This window comes from Gossypium hirsutum, chromosome A08 (genome assembly GCF_007990345.1).
Source record: "Gossypium hirsutum isolate 1008001.06 chromosome A08, Gossypium_hirsutum_v2.1, whole genome shotgun sequence".
Classification (NCBI taxonomy): domain Eukaryota; kingdom Viridiplantae; phylum Streptophyta; class Magnoliopsida; order Malvales; family Malvaceae; genus Gossypium; species Gossypium hirsutum.
In genome coordinates this window covers 107,798,389-107,815,574 of record NC_053431.1, presented here as the reverse complement: position 1 = coordinate 107,815,574, position 17,186 = coordinate 107,798,389, and the positions used below count along the sequence as shown (strand labels likewise).

The window sequence follows — 17,186 nt, the reverse complement described above, 5'->3', positions numbered from 1 at the left end:
CGAAATCAAATACGATGCCGATGTCCCAGACATGGTCTTACATGTAAATATCAAGTCGATGCCAACATCCCAAACGTGGTTTTACACGATAACTCATATCGGAATCCTATGTCATGACATATGTATCCTAACTATTCCTATGGTTCTACAGGGCTTTCGGACGTCGTCACATTATCGAAATTTTCTCAATTTCAAATATCCAGCTTCTATAACCATTCATCACAATTCAGTATCATATAAGCATGAATAAATCAATTCAATCACATTTATTTGTATATAGACTTACCTCGTACGAAAATGAACGGCTATTTAACTACTTTTGACTTTCCCCAATCTAATTCTGTTTTCTTTGGTTCTTGATCTATGCACATTCAAATTTAACTCTTTTATTCAAAAAATCATTCAATTCAATCCATATACACATATTTAGGGTATTTTACAAATTAGCCCTCATATTTTCACGATGTAACACTTTAGTCCTTAATCACAAAAATCACAAAATATACAAAATTTCTTTATACGCATGCTTAGCCAAATTTTCATGTAGTTCATATAAGCCCACATATTTGATTTATTTCACATTTTAGTCCCTCAATTTCTCATTTTCACAAATTAGTCCAAAATACTTAAATTCATCAAAAATTCAAATACAAAACATATTAACCCAACACATTTCTTTCATTTTCTATCATCAAACTTCATAAAACTCACATTATCAACAATGGCACATCTTAAAATCATAATCAAACTCAGAAATTGAGGAATGGGCTTGAAAGATTACTAAGCAACGATCACAAAAACGTAGAAATTATCAAAAACGGATAAAAAACCATACCTTAGTCACCAATTTCCTTAGCCGAACCCTAGGAAGCTTATTTTCTTTTCTTTTTCCTTGTATTTTCGGCAAAGATGATGAATATAACACTAAATTCATGTTTTGTTTTATTTAATCAACATTATTACATAATTTATCATTTTAACATTTGTTTAAAACATTAAAATTCATCCATTTTAAGGTCATTTATGACCAATCCCAATAGTCATGGTCAAATTACAACTTAAGGACCTTTCCTTTAATAAAACATAACACTTAAGTACTTTTAACAAATAGCTAGCCACTTTTACATTTTACGCGATTAAATCTTTTTATCAAATCGGTCACACAAGCGATAAAATTTTCACACGAAATTTTCACAGATATCAATTCACATATTATAAGCACGGAAAATAATATTAAAATATTTTTTTGAATCAGACTGTGGTCCCAAAACCACTATTCCGACTAGGGTCTAAACCGAACTGTTACAGTCTATTTAGGCCTGAAGTTGGTTGTCAAGAAGAATTTGGATAAAGTAATTATTGGGACGGAATACGAAGTTGTTTTTGATGAGGTTACCAACAAAGACAAAAGGAGGATATAGCATATTTATCCTAGGCTTAGTAGAATTGACAACTTGAGTAAGGATTTCAACATTTTGAAGTTCAATTTTGATCAAAAGAGAAACTAATTAAGCCACTGATTGGGTGGCAGCACATTTTAGAAAAAGGATGTGCATTGAGGGATGGGTTAAATCTTTTTTAATTTTCATTCTGAACAAAGATGGTTTACCCGCTCCATTTAAATAATTGTATTGTTGTAATTGAAATCTGAAAGCTTAGAGAATATGCTTGATAGATTTTGAATTACTTTGTATGTTTGCCGGTTAACTTTGGGAACTTTGTTAATTTCCTTTGATGAATAATACAATATTGTTTTGCCAATAAAGAAATATGGATGAACAAACGTAGGAAAATTAATGAAACAGCGGATTTGGAACTTACAAAGCAGTTGAGTGGAGGATGAAATTGAAAACGTTTTCACTCAAACCGACTATCTATGTGAATAATGACATTAGTTAGTGATTAAACAAATGCAAGTAAATTTCATGGTTGTTGACGTAATAACTAAATATCTACTTTTGGATGGACGGCGCGTCAACTCCTCGTCAATTACCAGTACAAATTCCCATCTCCCTACTTAACCATCACAAAACTTAAATGTACACTTTGTAAAGATAAAAAAAAAAAAAACTATTTTTTTATTTAATTACTAGTATTTAATAAATTTAAAAAAATACAAAAATAGCGAAAAAAAACTCCTTTATAAACGGACTCCCGCTATTTCTGTTTTGTCTTGCCATCACTACTCAGACACAAAATCTACAGTCATTTGAATTTCCCTTTTCCTTCCCATTTTCTCTTCCATCTTTAATTTTTTCTCTCTCTAATGGAGCCTTCTCCTCGGTCGTCCGTTATTATCATCGGCGCCGGCGTCTCTGGTCTGTATCGTTAAACAATTTGATTTAACAGTGAATTTATTCTGTTAAACGAGCAAACACGTGTATATTACATGTTGTTATGATATATTATAATTTTAAAAAATATCGTTTTAATTGATGGATTATTTTTAAAAATTCTGGATAGGTTTATCGGCGGCGAAGGTTTTGGCTGAGAATGGAATTGGGGATTTGTTGATCTTAGAAGCGTCTGATAGAATTGGCGGTAGGATCCGGAAAGAGAAGTTCGGAGACGTCTCGGTGGAGCTGGGAGCGGGTTGGATTGCCGGTGTAGGTGGCAAAGAGTCCAACCCGGTTTGGGAGATTGCCGCGAAGCTTGGCCTCCGAACCTGTTTCTCTGACTACAGCAATGCCCGCTATAACATCTACGATCGGAGGTCCGAATCCTTTTTTTTTCTCTTTACCTTTTTTCTTTGGCGGTGAATGATTGAGCTTTGAGAATTAGCTTCTTTTTTTCTTTTTTTTCTGCGGGCAACGCTACATGGACATTTTGATTCGCCGGCGTAAATTATTAATTTTTTTTTCTGTTGAGTCTCTGTTTTTTCGTGATAAAAATGAAATGAAATTCTGCGTCTGGATGAATTTAAGCTGATTTTTTTTTTTACGAATGAGTTGCAGCGGGAAGATATTTCCAAGTGGAATCGCCGCCGACTCGTACAAGAAGGCGGTGGACTCAGCGATTCAGAAACTAAAGGGCCTCGAGTCAAACTGTGTGGAAGATGCCACCAATAGAACCGACTTTACTTTGTAAGAAGAATATACGATTGTTTCATAATTATTAATTTACTAATTAGCCATCGTTGAATTAATTTTTCCTGTTCATTTGTTTTTTTTAGAACACCGAAGACACCAATAGAGCTCGCAATTGACTTTATATTACACGATTTTGAGATGGCAGGCAAGTCGAGCAACTCATTTTTGCTTTCCCCTGCTTGGATGCCAAGAAAAGCAATGCAAATGAAAATATTTTAGTGTTTTCATTCATGCATTTGGAATTTTGGATCGGTTCTTTTCCTTTGTGAAAATATGCTCCGAAAAATCCTGTCATTAGAAATTTCTATTTCAAATTTCTTTTTCCTACTTTCACATTGAAATGCATAAAATATCCAGTCCTATTTGGCTGATGCTTCTTGTTTTAGCATACAGAGGTGGAGCCAATATCAACTTACGTAGATTTTGGGGAAAGAGAGTTTTTGGTGGCAGATGAAAGAGGTTATGAATATTTACTGTATAAAATGGCCGAGGAATTTCTATTTACCTTGGAGGGTAAAATCCTGGACAATCGCCTGAAACTGAACAAGGTATGAATACCAACCTTTTGATTTCTTTTGCTTTTTCTTTTATTTTAATCAAAATTTTAGTCCATATAATATAATCGTTTTGTTTCTTTAACTCGATCATGGAATGAAAACAAAGGAAACAGGAAGGGTGCCCCCCCCCCCCAAAAAAAAAAATTTCTGAGGCGTAGTTTTACTTTTATATGCATCCACTGTTTTCCTTTTGTTTTTAAGATTGATTGACCCACTTTTGGGAGTTTTCAGATGATGACGTTGACTAAAAGTTATTTTAACACCTTTGTTCATTATTATTTTTATGATCCATCCTTTTCTTCGGTATTTCACCATGGAGGGTCAACTGTGTTTTTTTAGTTTCTATTTTTCAGTTTCGTTTGTTGATTAATTATGTTTCTCCTCTTCTTTTTGTTTTCTTTTTTTTTTTACTGTCATCATCATGATCTTAGAAACGTCTGCTAATTAGTCATTAGTACAAATGCTAATATATATATTTTTCGTTGAAAATTTTGGATTTTTTTGGTTGTTTCTTTTCTTGACTCATAAGCTTAACTCTTTTCCATCATTGTAATGATATCATCAATGTTTGGAAGCAAGAAAATAGTTAGTCAAACTCAAATGTTGGTTATGTTCCCAGTTATGAACTTTTTCAATGATGCAAAGCGGGAAACTCGTAAAACAGTACCTTATAATTTTCAGTTTAATTATATACACATGAGTTCAATTTTTTGAAACAATTAAAGTCAATTTTGCCTCGCACACTAATCATCCATTAGTTTTTTCTTTTTGTTCATTACTAATCATCTATTAGGAGGGCCCCGAATTCTCCAATTTTCAGTATTCTGCAGTGTCCACAATGACCAGATAACAACACCCTGGTGTTGAGATGTCTTGTCACAACTTACATAGGGACATGCAAATAGAGAGTCTTGTCAGTTTCTTCATTTAATATGTTGTTGTTTTCACTATCGTTGCTCTAAAATCAGACATCAATTACCTTTTTCTTTCCTTCCCTACTGTTCACGATGCCTTGTAGAACCCCCCCCCCCATTAAATGGGTAACGAGGGTATGGGCTCCATGTACCTCCTTCAATAAATCCTTCCCTTTCTGCCTGATCGCTTCTGGTATTTGAATTGCATAGGTTTTGTAGCTTTGACTTCTCAGAATCCGAGGAGACGTTTAAACTTTTCTTTTTAAAAAATTTCAATTAACTAATATGTTGCTGTTTAAGTATGTTTACTTTTTTGTGCATGGACTTGGGGCAGGTTGTTAGGGAATTACAGCACTCGAGAAACGGCGTCACAGTGAGAACAGAGGATGGTTGCGTTTACGAAGCCGACTACGTGATTTTGTCTGCTAGCATTGGTGTTCTTCAAAGCGACCTCATTTCCTTCAGGCCACCCTTGCCTGTAAGTATCCTCTTGCATTTCTATGAACACTTGTTCATCAAAATTATGTTCTTTAGGAGGATCTTTGACCGTTGAATCAATAGGGTGAGAACGCTAGGCTATAGGTCCTCATAGATGCGAGTTGCCAAACTTGTTTTCTTGTTTTCTTAAGGTGTGTGGGCCACAATATTAAATATCATAAAGTTAGAAAGAGTCAAAGTTCATGGTTATAGCCACTTAGCTGTATTAAATAGAGTTTGCTGATGGGTGATGAAAGGAATATATATTTTCGAGGTGCCTTTATTATATGCAAATACCATGGGTTGCACGATGATTCACAGATTTTGTAACCCATAGGTTCACGTGATTATCTCTTTTCTAGCGTTGAGATTCTTGAGAAGTTGAGAATTTTTATTTTACCACAACACGTGTACTTTTGGGGGTGATCATTTGTAAATAAAATATATTGTACAGCTGCATTTCATTTTCTTGAATGGTACTACTTGACTAAAAACGGAATATAAATTGTAAGTGATACTGCAAGATACTATAATTACCAATTATTAATTAAACATGTTAATCTTAGCAATGTTAGACTTAACTTCATGGCTAGCTTTCTTAAGAACTTAAAAATGTAGGGAGAGTATGGGTCAACCTATGATTTAAGCATTTTTCTGAGCAGGTAAGCCATGTTTAATCTAGCCCTTAGGAGACAGAGACATCATATATTCACCCCAATGATTGATAGTGATATGTAGTAGAACTGGAGTTGGATGGAGAAAGTGGTCAATAATCCTTGAAAAAATATTTGGGTCTGTTTATGAGGATGAGCATGAAATTCATGCCTTTAATTAACATGTAGGGCTCAGGTGTGGATACTGTGGTTGTTGGAACCAAATTCGTAAATTCTTTTATTTAATAGACCACTTGCAAAAAGTTGAAAGGAAATATCCCCCACTTGCACTTTTACACGTAATGAGCTTGGAGATGTCTTGGACTAAGACTTTCCTTTTTATAATGCATATTTTTTCTAGTGGCCCCCCTGCTTAAGATTGCTTAATCGTTTAAAATTTCTGTTCATTATCGCAAATTTTCTTTTGCTTGATTAACGTAAATATATTTAATGATTATAGAGGTGGAAAACGGAAGCGATAGAGAAATGTGATGTGATGGTGTATACCAAGATCTTCCTCAAGTTTCCGTATAAGTTCTGGCCTTGTGGGCCTGGAAAAGAGTTCTTTATCTATGCTCACGAGAGGAGAGGCTATTACACGTTTTGGCAGGTTGGTTTAATCGTTATTTCCTTTATAATATTGTTGCCAGCTAACTTTGATATTTTTATCTAACAATTCTCTTGCTGCCACCTCAGTATTATAAAATTCAATCTTCATTTTTCTTGCTACTTAAAGAATGCTTTGTGGTGTGCACTGTCCTTGATCCTAGGCTGCTCCATTCATCATGTAGGAATAAAAAAAGCCCGTTTTTCCTGCATAAAATGACAACGTTTTTGTGTTACGTAAATGATTATGCAGCCGCTAAATACTGGTTCAGTAATTATTGGCATATAGTAATAGTATTACTTTTTTAATGAAGCTGGTGGTTGACTTTGTTGGTTGTCTTATCTGTTAGGGGCTATGATTAACATTTAACAACCTAGCAGCCTACGTGATATGTTTAAATTTGATGACTAATATTATGTGTTTGAATATATGGAATCATCCCAATGGTAGGTCCCGGCAACTTTGAATTCCCAAGTTTGAGTCTCGACTTGTGCAAATCATGTGCGGGTTCTTAGTAAAGATTTTATTCCAGTTTAAGTCCCACTATTTGTGGGTCATATCTAGATTTATTCTGATCTTGGTATGTATATACTCCAGTCATCAGTTCAGTCCACCAGAAATATTGATACGGCATAGTTGCTCCTTCAATGATGTGCCTGTTTTTGTCACATTCACTGGCTTAGAGCTGTGAATTGGTTGCATTGTTGGTACCAGTCACTATGAGCTGTTTTCTGTGTTTTTTCTTTTGAGAGAGGATGAAATGCCTTTTGATAATCAGTTTGATTACCAAGAAATCATGAATTACTTTAATTTCTTGACATTGAAGAAAACAAACTTTTTAATGATCATGGTGTGGCCCATTGAGGCTAAAATGGGATTATACTGACCTTATCTTGTGTTCTTTTTTAAATAATAAAAAGTATTTTGATTAGAATCCTAAATCTTTTAGCATCTATGAGATTATATCATCCATCCATTTATTTTTAGCTATTCCTGGAATTCATCTAAAATTGGCTGCTGATCTGTTGCTATGCCATCAGCACATGGAGAATGCATACCCTGGTTCAAATATTTTGGTTGTAACGTTAACGAACGATGAATCGAAGCGTGTGGAATCTCAATCCGATGAAGAGACATTGAAGGAAGCTATGGTTGTGCTTAGGGACATGTTCGGGTCTGACATACCCGATGCCACTGATATACTTGTTCCCCGCTGGTGGAATAACAGGTTCCAGCGTTGCAGCTACAGCAACTACCCTATGATATCTAATAACCAAGTCATTAATGATATTAAGGTAACTCATAATTTATTTATTTATGTTCTCAAATTTTAGTCAATCATGGTTTAACAATTATTTTCTTATGTTTTTTTTTAAAAAATTGTATAGGCCCCAGTGGGACGCATTTTCTTTACTGGTGAACACACGAGTGAAAGATTTAATGGCTATGTACATGGTGGACACCTTGCAGGTGAGGGTAGAGGCTATTTTCTAAACCGATTGGTGAATGGATCTTATTGTTTAAGGTTTTGCTAATATTTTTGAACAACTGTTACAGGCATTGATACTAGTAAGGCAGTACTGGAAGAAATGAGAAAAGATGAAAGACAGAACGACAAACAGAACCAAAATTTCTTGTTAGAGCCCTTGTTAGCATTGACTCTGACTCAGGCGGATGCAGTCTCAGGTCTCCACAAATGTGATGTTCCCACACAATTGTATCTCAGCGGCAAGCTTGGCATTCCGGAAGCGATCTTGTGACTATATGGACCGAACTTTGACAACTTCAATAGTACCAAAATCATGAAGAATGAGAAGGATGGTTTGGACACAAATGTAGATCGACCCCTTAACACAATCCACAAGGTGAAATGAGAATAGAGAAATGGAAAAGTTGGCTAAAGTGGGAAGTTCCACGGCTCCGCAATCCATATTGTATCAGTTGTGAGAAATGATAGATAAAGCAAAATGAAAAAGAAAGAAATCACATGCTGTATTCTAATTGTACTTAAAAAGAAAAACCCAGGATTTTTAATTCCATCTTAATACTATGATTAACTTAGGTATTTGTCAAATAAAGCCTTGGCTATAGTAAGGAAATTTCCTTGGGCCTTCACTGGGTACAGCTCAAGGCCTGCTTGCCACTTATTTGAGAATGATATCCATTGTTTCCTCCATTCCACCAATTTGAAACTCTCATTTTTCTCTAAGCTTTTGAACAAATAGCTAAAATAGCTTGAAGCTCGTGGCAAATAGTACCCTTCCAGCAGTCCACTCCAAAACTTGTTGGCTAATCAGAACCGACAAAAAGAATTTAAATGTAGATCGGTGATTAAAACTTCAATTTATATTGGATGATGGCAATATGTTCAAAATTACCATGGTCATGAAGCTTGCTTTGATTGGTTGGTGTGGTATCAAACCACATTGTCACTTGCGTTCTAGCATTCCATTCATACTGTCGCACAGAATAAATATAACTTCAGCAGCATTCCAATCAAAATCGAACAATGGTATATACTGTCGAATGGATAGGGTTATAAAGAAAACCAAATATATATGATTTGGTTTTGAAGTAACAAAACAATGAGGAAAATATTTGTACACACCTGTCTCATCTCACTTGGGTTTTCTGCCAAGAGTTTTGCACTTTCAAGCCATGTTCCAAGCAGAAAATTGTCATCAGAAGCTAGTAGTACATCAATATCCTTTATTAGTTGAATGAACTTCTGGCTGTGAATATTCAAAGCTTTGACATCCTTCCTTCGGAAAGCATTTATTGCATCCAAATAGACTTGGTTTGCTAGCTTTGACAACACTTGACGTGTTAAGTCGACCAAGTCGTATCTGTCAACAAACCGTGAATAAGTGGATATAGTCCTTACTCATATTTTACCCTCTCTATTAGAAGCTGCTTTTATTCCTCTTGCTTTTAAATTGTTATAGCGAAATATGAAAAAGAAAAAGGAGTAACCTATATGTGAGGCTCCCAGCTAAATCATTTCCAGCCGCAAGGAAGAGCTTTAAAGCATTGACAACCTCATGAGTAGAATACCACAAATGCGCTTGAGGCAGATCAGAGCTACGTTCCTGAAATGAGAATCTTCTGCTTCTGGTTCTTGAGCGGAATGTATGCATACTGTTTAGCTTTGATGGTCGAGATCCAAAATTTATTGATGGGTCCCAATCTGGAAACTTGACTATGAAATCAATGTTATGATCCTGCAACAAAGGAAAATCCAAAATCAGGTCCTATATAAATGACTATATAAATTTATTGATGGGTCCTAAATTACAGAACTCAGAAAAATTTAGCAGCTGGAATATTTATTCCATGTGTATATATTGCTGAAACATATCAAATAATTCCATAATGGAGTTCAACAATTAGATCTATTTCCTTTAAGGTAATTCTTATAGAGGGAAGTAATATGAAATAGGAATTTGCAGTTCATCGGTGCATTGAAACATACGGCGATTCCATCTGTGCAATTGTAAACTGTGTGATACAAAATTGCCCATGCTTCTTTAATTTGTTGAACTGATTTACCATAACGTCTGTGGGTGTAGGTCTTCAGCCATTCCTACAAAACAAGAAGTTAGCTACTGCCAAACAACCTCCACGCTTAAAAAGAAATAAAAACGAGCACTATCACTGCATGCATCTCAATATTCTCATGATCCTCATTGTCAGTGATGGTTCACAACATCAGAATTAACACGCCCAACATGTGTCTCTGTGTCAGTCACTACCAGCTAGAAATATAATGGACTTCCATCAATATATATATAAAATGGACTTTTATTTCGACAATGATAAGGAAGAGAAAGAAATGGAAGTTCCATCACTTTCTAGTTATGAAACAAAATGCACTTCAAGCAATTGAAAAGATGTCAAAACAAGTTGATTACCAGAACTGGAACTTTTTCCTTTCGAAATGCCATTTCAGACATGAACTCATATACAACCGGATTTTGCTCTATTCCTTCCATGCACATGCCAACACCGACCTACACATTATAAAAAAGTTCCATGATTGAAACTGTTCCATAAAAGTAATATGTCAGATCATGAAAGTACCAAAAGTTCATATATGTTATACACCTAAAAATCATCTAACACCGTTGAATGCAAGAAGTTAAAAAGAATGGGCAAAAGATGACATCACAAATAAAATATAGGCATAGAAATTATATGACTTTTAACCTCCACCACCATGTTGCATTATATAAAGCAATTTTCCTAAGACACTCTAAGCCTAAAAGCTTTAATTATTTGAAATGTTTGTTTCTAGCAATGATTAGAAGATATTTAAACGCAAGGCACTCTGCCTACCATGGTTGAATTTTTACTGATGCGAGCATCCACTGGACCTGAAGAAATTGCATCCAATGTTCCATACATTTCAATATTTCCTCCAAAATTATGCAGTAGACACCTGATAAAGAGATACTTAACATAAAGTGATATTCTGTAATACAAACATCAAATTACATGTTCAAGAAGAAAAAAAAGAATATAACTGAATTAAGAAAGACATTTCAATAAGTAAATATCTTGCTAATGGCTATGGAATGCCATGAAATTGCAGGAGACAATGATAAGAGAACTACCAGACATAAGGAGTGCCATAAAATTGAGAAGAAGTTGCCCATATTGGTTTGACATCAGCGAATAAATCAAGAACTATCATTTTCCCCACTGGAACAGAATGTAAAAGTGCCTGTGAATATTACCAGATTTATATGATCAAATCACTTACAATATGGTGCCCAAAAAGTACTATTTCTTAAGCAATAATATGCCAAATGACTTCTTTATTTTTCTATTGAAGCATTCTAGCTTTTGTAACAATTTAACCCTTATTCCAATGTTGTCCAAATCCTAAAACCCCAAACAACAGTTCCCAAAGCAGCTTGTATAGGCAATTGCTTTATACTTCGGTGAAAGGATAAAACAATACTTTCCCAATCAGCTGAATATTTTAGATTAATAAAAGTTGCAAACTTTTATAATAATAACAAGGTAAGAACAAAAGATGATAGCTACTAACTATTGTCCTAGGTTCATATATACCTTCATTTGGGGTGGCTTCCAGAAAGTTGAGTCCGAGTAGAAAAGCCAACCCTGCATATTGGTAGAATAATGTGGCAATACTTTAACTGGTAAAAGAAACCTATGTTATAGGATCCAACTTAAATTTGGCCTTGTAATTTTGCAACGCAATGATATAACAATGTCAAATCTACATCATGTCATTTTATGGAAATATGATTAACTGTTTGCAAAAGAATAAACAGAATAAAAGAGGAGGCAATGTTGCAGAAATAACCATCATACTTGCATCAACCACACAGCATCCTTGTCACCATTGGACATTGCTTTGTACACAGCAGCACCAAGTGATGAGATATATGTTGTATCATTTGTAGGCGGGGAATTTTCATTGAAGGTGTCACTGCATATTACAGAAACATATATTTCTTCAATGTCACTAAGACAATGTAAAATTCAAAAACAAAGGAAGAATGAGAAGATCTACTTCTAATAGGTTAAAGCAAGAGGAGAAAATAAATATGATGGAAAAATACAGTAACTAAATAGATTGAGGTAAATTACCAGTTGTAGATGTCAGTCACGTCACCATATTCTATTGAAGTAGATGAAGAGAGTATGAACCCACAAGAAATAATCAACACATTAAGAAGAGAAGAAATTGTGTAATGCTCATATTTAGCCTCAGAGCTTTTAAAAGTATATATCACGGTAGCGGGAACATAAAATGTATTACCAATTCAGTAATAAGTGGCTTACGTTTTCTTGCCAGTACCATTTCTTTACTACTTTGCACAAATGATGTTAATATATTCATTCTCGTGTGCTCACTCTCATATATGAGCATTGTGCACTAACACATATAAATTCTCAGTAAAGGTGATATACCTAAATTTCATCTGGTATATAAATAATGTTTGACTTATTTTAGTTCAGGTTTTCTTGATTCTATTAAGATTTTCCTTTATATATTCTTATCCATGTTAAATGCAGAATGTTACCTAAAACATTACTAATGCAAATATTTAACACTTCTATATGAGCACAGACCTTTGATTTGCATTTTGATAAAAGCCTCTCCAATCTCAACAAATAACGGATCAGAAGGATTGAGGAGATAAGTACTGCACCAACGGGGATCACTGTCCACTGTGTTCCTATTAGGGGTTAAAACAGAACAGTAAACTCATGCTTTTAATAAATAATTCTTAATCAGATAAGATTTTTTCAGTGCATGATGTCTGTGGTCCAAAATAATTACAACTAACAATTAAAGTTGTCATGTGAAACCCATAAGGAATTGTATGATTAATTCATAGTGTACTTTTGAGAATAAGAAAATTCAGTACCAGTCCCCTAGTCTAGTTATATTAGCTGTAGGAAAAATTGTCTTCAAAGCTGCTGGAACATTCCCAGAGAAAGAAGGAAGCACTAGACAGATCGAAAACAATATAATTTATCAGCTCAAACATAATTTTTTCTGCAATAACTAATGTATAGACCTTTAAGGAAAAAAAAGTAGACATAAACATTGCAACGGAAACAATTAAACTATATCAGAAAATTTAACTGTACCTGGAGTCATGCCTAGCTCTAACATCCGAGATAATATCTTCTTCTGTAAAACCAACTGCTGTTTCAACCAGTTTTTGGATAAAGGACCACCCCAACTATGACAAAAAAAAAAATCATAGGTCCAGAAAGACAAAAGCTGGAGATAAATATGCTGATTACAGGACTCAGTACAAAGTGAACAATCCACAGTTAAGATAACTTTAGGAATATATCATGATCATGCCTTGTGTATAACCATTTTTTGGTAAAAGCTAGACATGTGCTACTGCAGAAGTTTAACCATAATGAGAAAGAATAAATAGAACACAAATCAACATTTGTTGTGTGTATAAAACCCGTTTTTGGTTAGTCATGCCTTTATGGGTAAAGTTTCACTCAAACCCTTTCTAGTACTAGAACATCTAATGGCAGATTCAACAGTAACTTCTACTTGCAGCCATTATGTTTGAGAAATAGGATTACAGCTGATCAAACCATGTTTAACCTACGTATGTAAATTTCCCATGCGAGCCCAAGCAAGGAAAGCCGGTCCACCAAAGAAATCATTCAAATCTTCCATGCTAATATTAAACCCCTGGAAATTAGAAGCCAATTCTCAGTAGATATAGAAGGAAATAAGTCGTCATGTATAGATAATGTTAAAGCAAGAGAAAACTGATAATTTATGATCTGTATAGGCAAATCAATATGCTTAATAACAATAAAAGTTCTTCACCATGAAAACTTTTTGCCATATGGCTTCTTGTCCTGAAAATGCCAAAGGCAGGTTGATTCCTTGGAGAGCCATCCAGTCTATCTCTTTCTCCCATCTTTCCCAATCCCACCAGACATATGAATCTGCAAGGAAGGATTTGATATTGCAGTGAGTATTAAATTTGACCAGCATCATGAAATGTCTAAAGCTATATATCTGTTGTTATCATCTTGTTCTCACTGTCAAATCACTTGTTAGTTTATTATAATAAGACATTTAAGTACCATAAAATACACTACAGCTACATTCCAACTATAAAACACCCTAAACCTATATAACCTTATTCTTCCTTCTTTGATGTTAAGCAAACATACAATGATCATGATGATTGGAAGGAGTGAAGGCAGGAACAAAGATTCATATACTTACAACTAGAAGTAACAACATTTTGGTAATAGTTCCATGGTACTGGCCGTTGAATCAACACACCGCTGTCTTTTACAAGGGGCAATGACCCTGGCTTGGGAACAGAGGCTAACTGCACACCACCAGTCTTGTCCCAAGATACATGAGCACCACAGAAATATTTAATATACCAGTGGAGGCCAGAGGCAATTTCAACTGCTGTGGTACCTTTAATTCTGGAGTTGAAAAAGAGCAGCATAAAAAATGCGAAAACAGTTAAAGCGTTTTAAACTGTCTTACTTAAAATGAAGCAAAAAAGAAAACAATCGGGCGAAAACCATAGTATCATCTTTTTAATGATGAGTGACATTACCTACATGTTGTAGGATATGATCACTAGTCAAATTAATTAAAATCCCAGAAGTTCAGAACAACACAACCAAGCATAAAAAGACATCCATCCTCACACTCAACAATTACAAAACTGATTTGCACATACAGTATCTCGGGTCCATTTTCGGTTGGGCCATCGTAATTTTCTATCAAAAAGCAACCTTGTCCGCCACAAACATCCTGATACTCGGAACAGAAAACACTAAAAGTCAAAGATAGTAACAACAACAGCAGCAACACGTCAAATTGCAATTATGCTAATTTTCCTTTTAAGGAGCCAATAACTAATTCTTCCTTGCAACGAATGGCAATAGCAGGAACTAGCAAACCAAACCCAATTGAAATTAGATTCAAAGGAAATACCTTGGAGACAATCTTAAAGTGGAAACTGTGCAAATGGGTAGGGAGAAATCTTCCCAAAACGGCTTTAGCAGCCGATTCTTGAACAGATGGAGACGAGCGTTTGGAATCTAACCGAGTGAGTGATGGCTGAATTGCTTCCGTTGTTGAAAAGGATTGCGGCAGTCGCGTTATAAACAAGATGAAGATGATAATTAGTACATCACCAATGATGAATTTCATTGTGAGGGAATTGTTCAGAATTCTGATAATTGCCACTGCCATATGCAATTGCTTCCAAAATAACAAGGCTTAATCTTCATTATCATCATTTTCACCCTTGTTTATACCGCGCGTAACTTGTTCAAGTGAAGCAAACGAAAAACAGAATCCCCAAGAGTAAACAATCAAGACTGACACGAGCGTCATGTTTGTACGTGCCGCCTGTTTAACACTCATTGTGGCGGTTCTCGTTATCTTTATTGCTGGTATTTGTTTCTATATGATTCGTCAATCATGTGATGAAATTTCAACTTAAAGCAAATTAACTTACTTATTTCAACTTAAGGGTTGTTTAAACATAAAATTTTGCCTAAACTCAAACTTTTTCGAAAATATTGATTAACCTTCTCTCATCTTTTTATACCCAATTAAGCTATGAACTAGTCAAACTAATCAAATCAACCTTTTAACTAAGATTAACCATCGATAGATTAGTTAGCAAACGCCACTTTAGCACCGTTTATTGATATGCCATGTCATTCTCCAGCGCTGACATAACAGTGTTAGGTCAGCAAAAATAAATAAATATATTTTAAAAATACTTTTAAGATGCGTGTATAATGAATTTGAAAATGGTTGTCCCGAATTTCGACAGATACATTTTAGAATTATAAAATATTATAAAAAATATTAAAATTTATAATAATTATTAAAAATTAATTAAGCAAAGTAAATTTTATAAATAAAATAATTTAAAAACCCCATAAAAATTAGAAAAAAATTATAAAAATGATTAGAAATTAAATAAAAACCATAAAATTTTATAATAAAAAATTCTTTTATAAAATTTTATAAAAAAAACATTAATTTCCTCATTTTCATTAAATTATTTGACTAATATAACTTGCATAAATTGAAAAATGAGAGGTAAAAATATAACAAAAAATTTGTTAACTTGATTTTATGATATAAATAGTTGATTTTCGTTTTTTAGTTAAAATATAAAAAAAATTAAGTTTTACAAAATTTCATGATTTTTAATTAATTTCTAATAACTATTATAAATTTAATGATTTTTAATTTTTATAAAAAAATTTTGTGTAATTTGTAATTCTAGAATGAATCTAAACGAATAGGTGTCTAAATTCATTGTGTATTTATCTTAAAAAATAATTTTAAAGTGTTTTTAATTTTTTAAAATTTTCTTTTGCTGACATGGCAATGTTAGGTTAGCACTAGGTGATGTCATGACATTCTCACGTCAACACCCGACGATGATATGGTATTGTCACTCCAACACTTAACATTGATGTGGCAACACCATGTCAATGTAACGGTGCTAACATGGCATCTATTAATGGTTACATCAGCGTTGTTAAAAATTATCGCTCAACGTCAGTCAAAGTGTTGATTTGGCTGTTTTGCTAGTTCAATGGCTCAGTTAAGTGCAAAAAGTTGGGAGGGGCTTAATTGATTTTTTTTAAAAGTTCGAGGGCTTATTTTACCAATAAACCTAAATTTTTTTTACATGTATTTTTTACCTAAGTTTTTTTTTTCATCCATAATGTGGGTGTACCGTAAAATTGGTCTCAGTGTTGTTTGAACCAGAGCAGATTAGTTGGTCGAATCGGTTGGACCAGGAACCAGTCGAGGTGCCGATACAAATAGTGTCTTTGAATCAGTTAGGCCAAGAATCGGTACAAACCGATTGAACCAGATAAAAGATAGTTTAAATCAATGGTTGAACTGGTTAAAAATTGATTGAACTGATGGTTGAACTAATTTTTTAAATTTTTTTATTTTTAATTTTTTAAGTGGTCTAGTTTAAAAAACATTAATTAGTCTATATTAAGCCCGGTTGACATCACAAATCAACTAAACACCAACTTAATTTGTAAACTATTAGAATAACACTTTATATACTAGGTCAAATATATTATTATGAAGGTAAAATTACCTTTTTATATATTATAAATCAATAAAAAATCAATTATAGTAATATTTGAATATGTGACATCGAGAATAACAAATTAACAAATATTTGACTTTAACATTTAAACCAAAACATCATTTAATTTTGGGTAAACTACTGAATTAGTTACTGAACTTTTCGCATGTTTCTATTTTGGTCATTTGACTATGAAAATTTCCAATTTAATCACCACTCTATTTAAATTTGCTTTTTTAGTCACTGTGTCGTTAAGTC

At 33.9% G+C, this 17,186-nt stretch overlaps 2 protein-coding genes across 4 annotated transcripts; one reads left to right on the top strand and one right to left on the bottom strand.

The window, feature by feature from the left end:
• The first annotated feature begins 2,165 nt into the window (after window positions 1–2,165).
• Window positions 2,166–8,371, top strand: LOC107942395 (polyamine oxidase 1). The gene is made up of 10 exons (XM_016876059.2): window positions 2,166–2,318; window positions 2,464–2,713; window positions 2,955–3,083; window positions 3,173–3,234; window positions 3,483–3,637; window positions 4,895–5,038; window positions 6,151–6,300; window positions 7,338–7,592; window positions 7,686–7,767; window positions 7,855–8,371. The coding sequence occupies exons 1-10, from the start codon at window positions 2,267–2,269 to the stop codon at window positions 8,055–8,057; spliced, it is 1,482 nt and encodes a 493-aa protein (XP_016731548.2). The 5' UTR covers window positions 2,166–2,266; the 3' UTR covers window positions 8,058–8,371.
• Window positions 8,266–15,359, bottom strand: LOC107942396 (alpha-N-acetylglucosaminidase). Of its 3 annotated transcripts, none has more exons than XM_016876060.2 (19): window positions 14,783–15,359; window positions 14,526–14,599; window positions 14,051–14,262; window positions 13,643–13,764; window positions 13,416–13,501; window positions 12,928–13,022; window positions 12,702–12,783; window positions 12,403–12,509; window positions 11,917–11,947; window positions 11,638–11,755; window positions 11,374–11,424; window positions 10,911–11,020; window positions 10,633–10,735; window positions 10,209–10,307; window positions 9,770–9,880; window positions 9,271–9,518; window positions 8,906–9,143; window positions 8,676–8,754; window positions 8,266–8,586 (listed from the first exon to the last, which is right to left on the bottom strand). In XM_016876060.2, the coding sequence occupies exons 1-19, from the start codon at window positions 15,041–15,043 to the stop codon at window positions 8,351–8,353; spliced, it is 2,463 nt and encodes an 820-aa protein (XP_016731549.1). In that variant the 5' UTR covers window positions 15,044–15,359; the 3' UTR covers window positions 8,266–8,350. The 3 variants fall into 3 exon arrangements, with proteins under 3 accessions (XP_016731549.1, XP_040930299.1, XP_016731550.1); XM_041074365.1 differs by having other exon boundaries at window positions 9,770–9,868; XM_016876061.2 differs by lacking the exon at window positions 11,917–11,947 and having other exon boundaries at window positions 11,638–11,678.
• Between the last annotated feature and the right edge of the window lie 1,827 nt (window positions 15,360–17,186).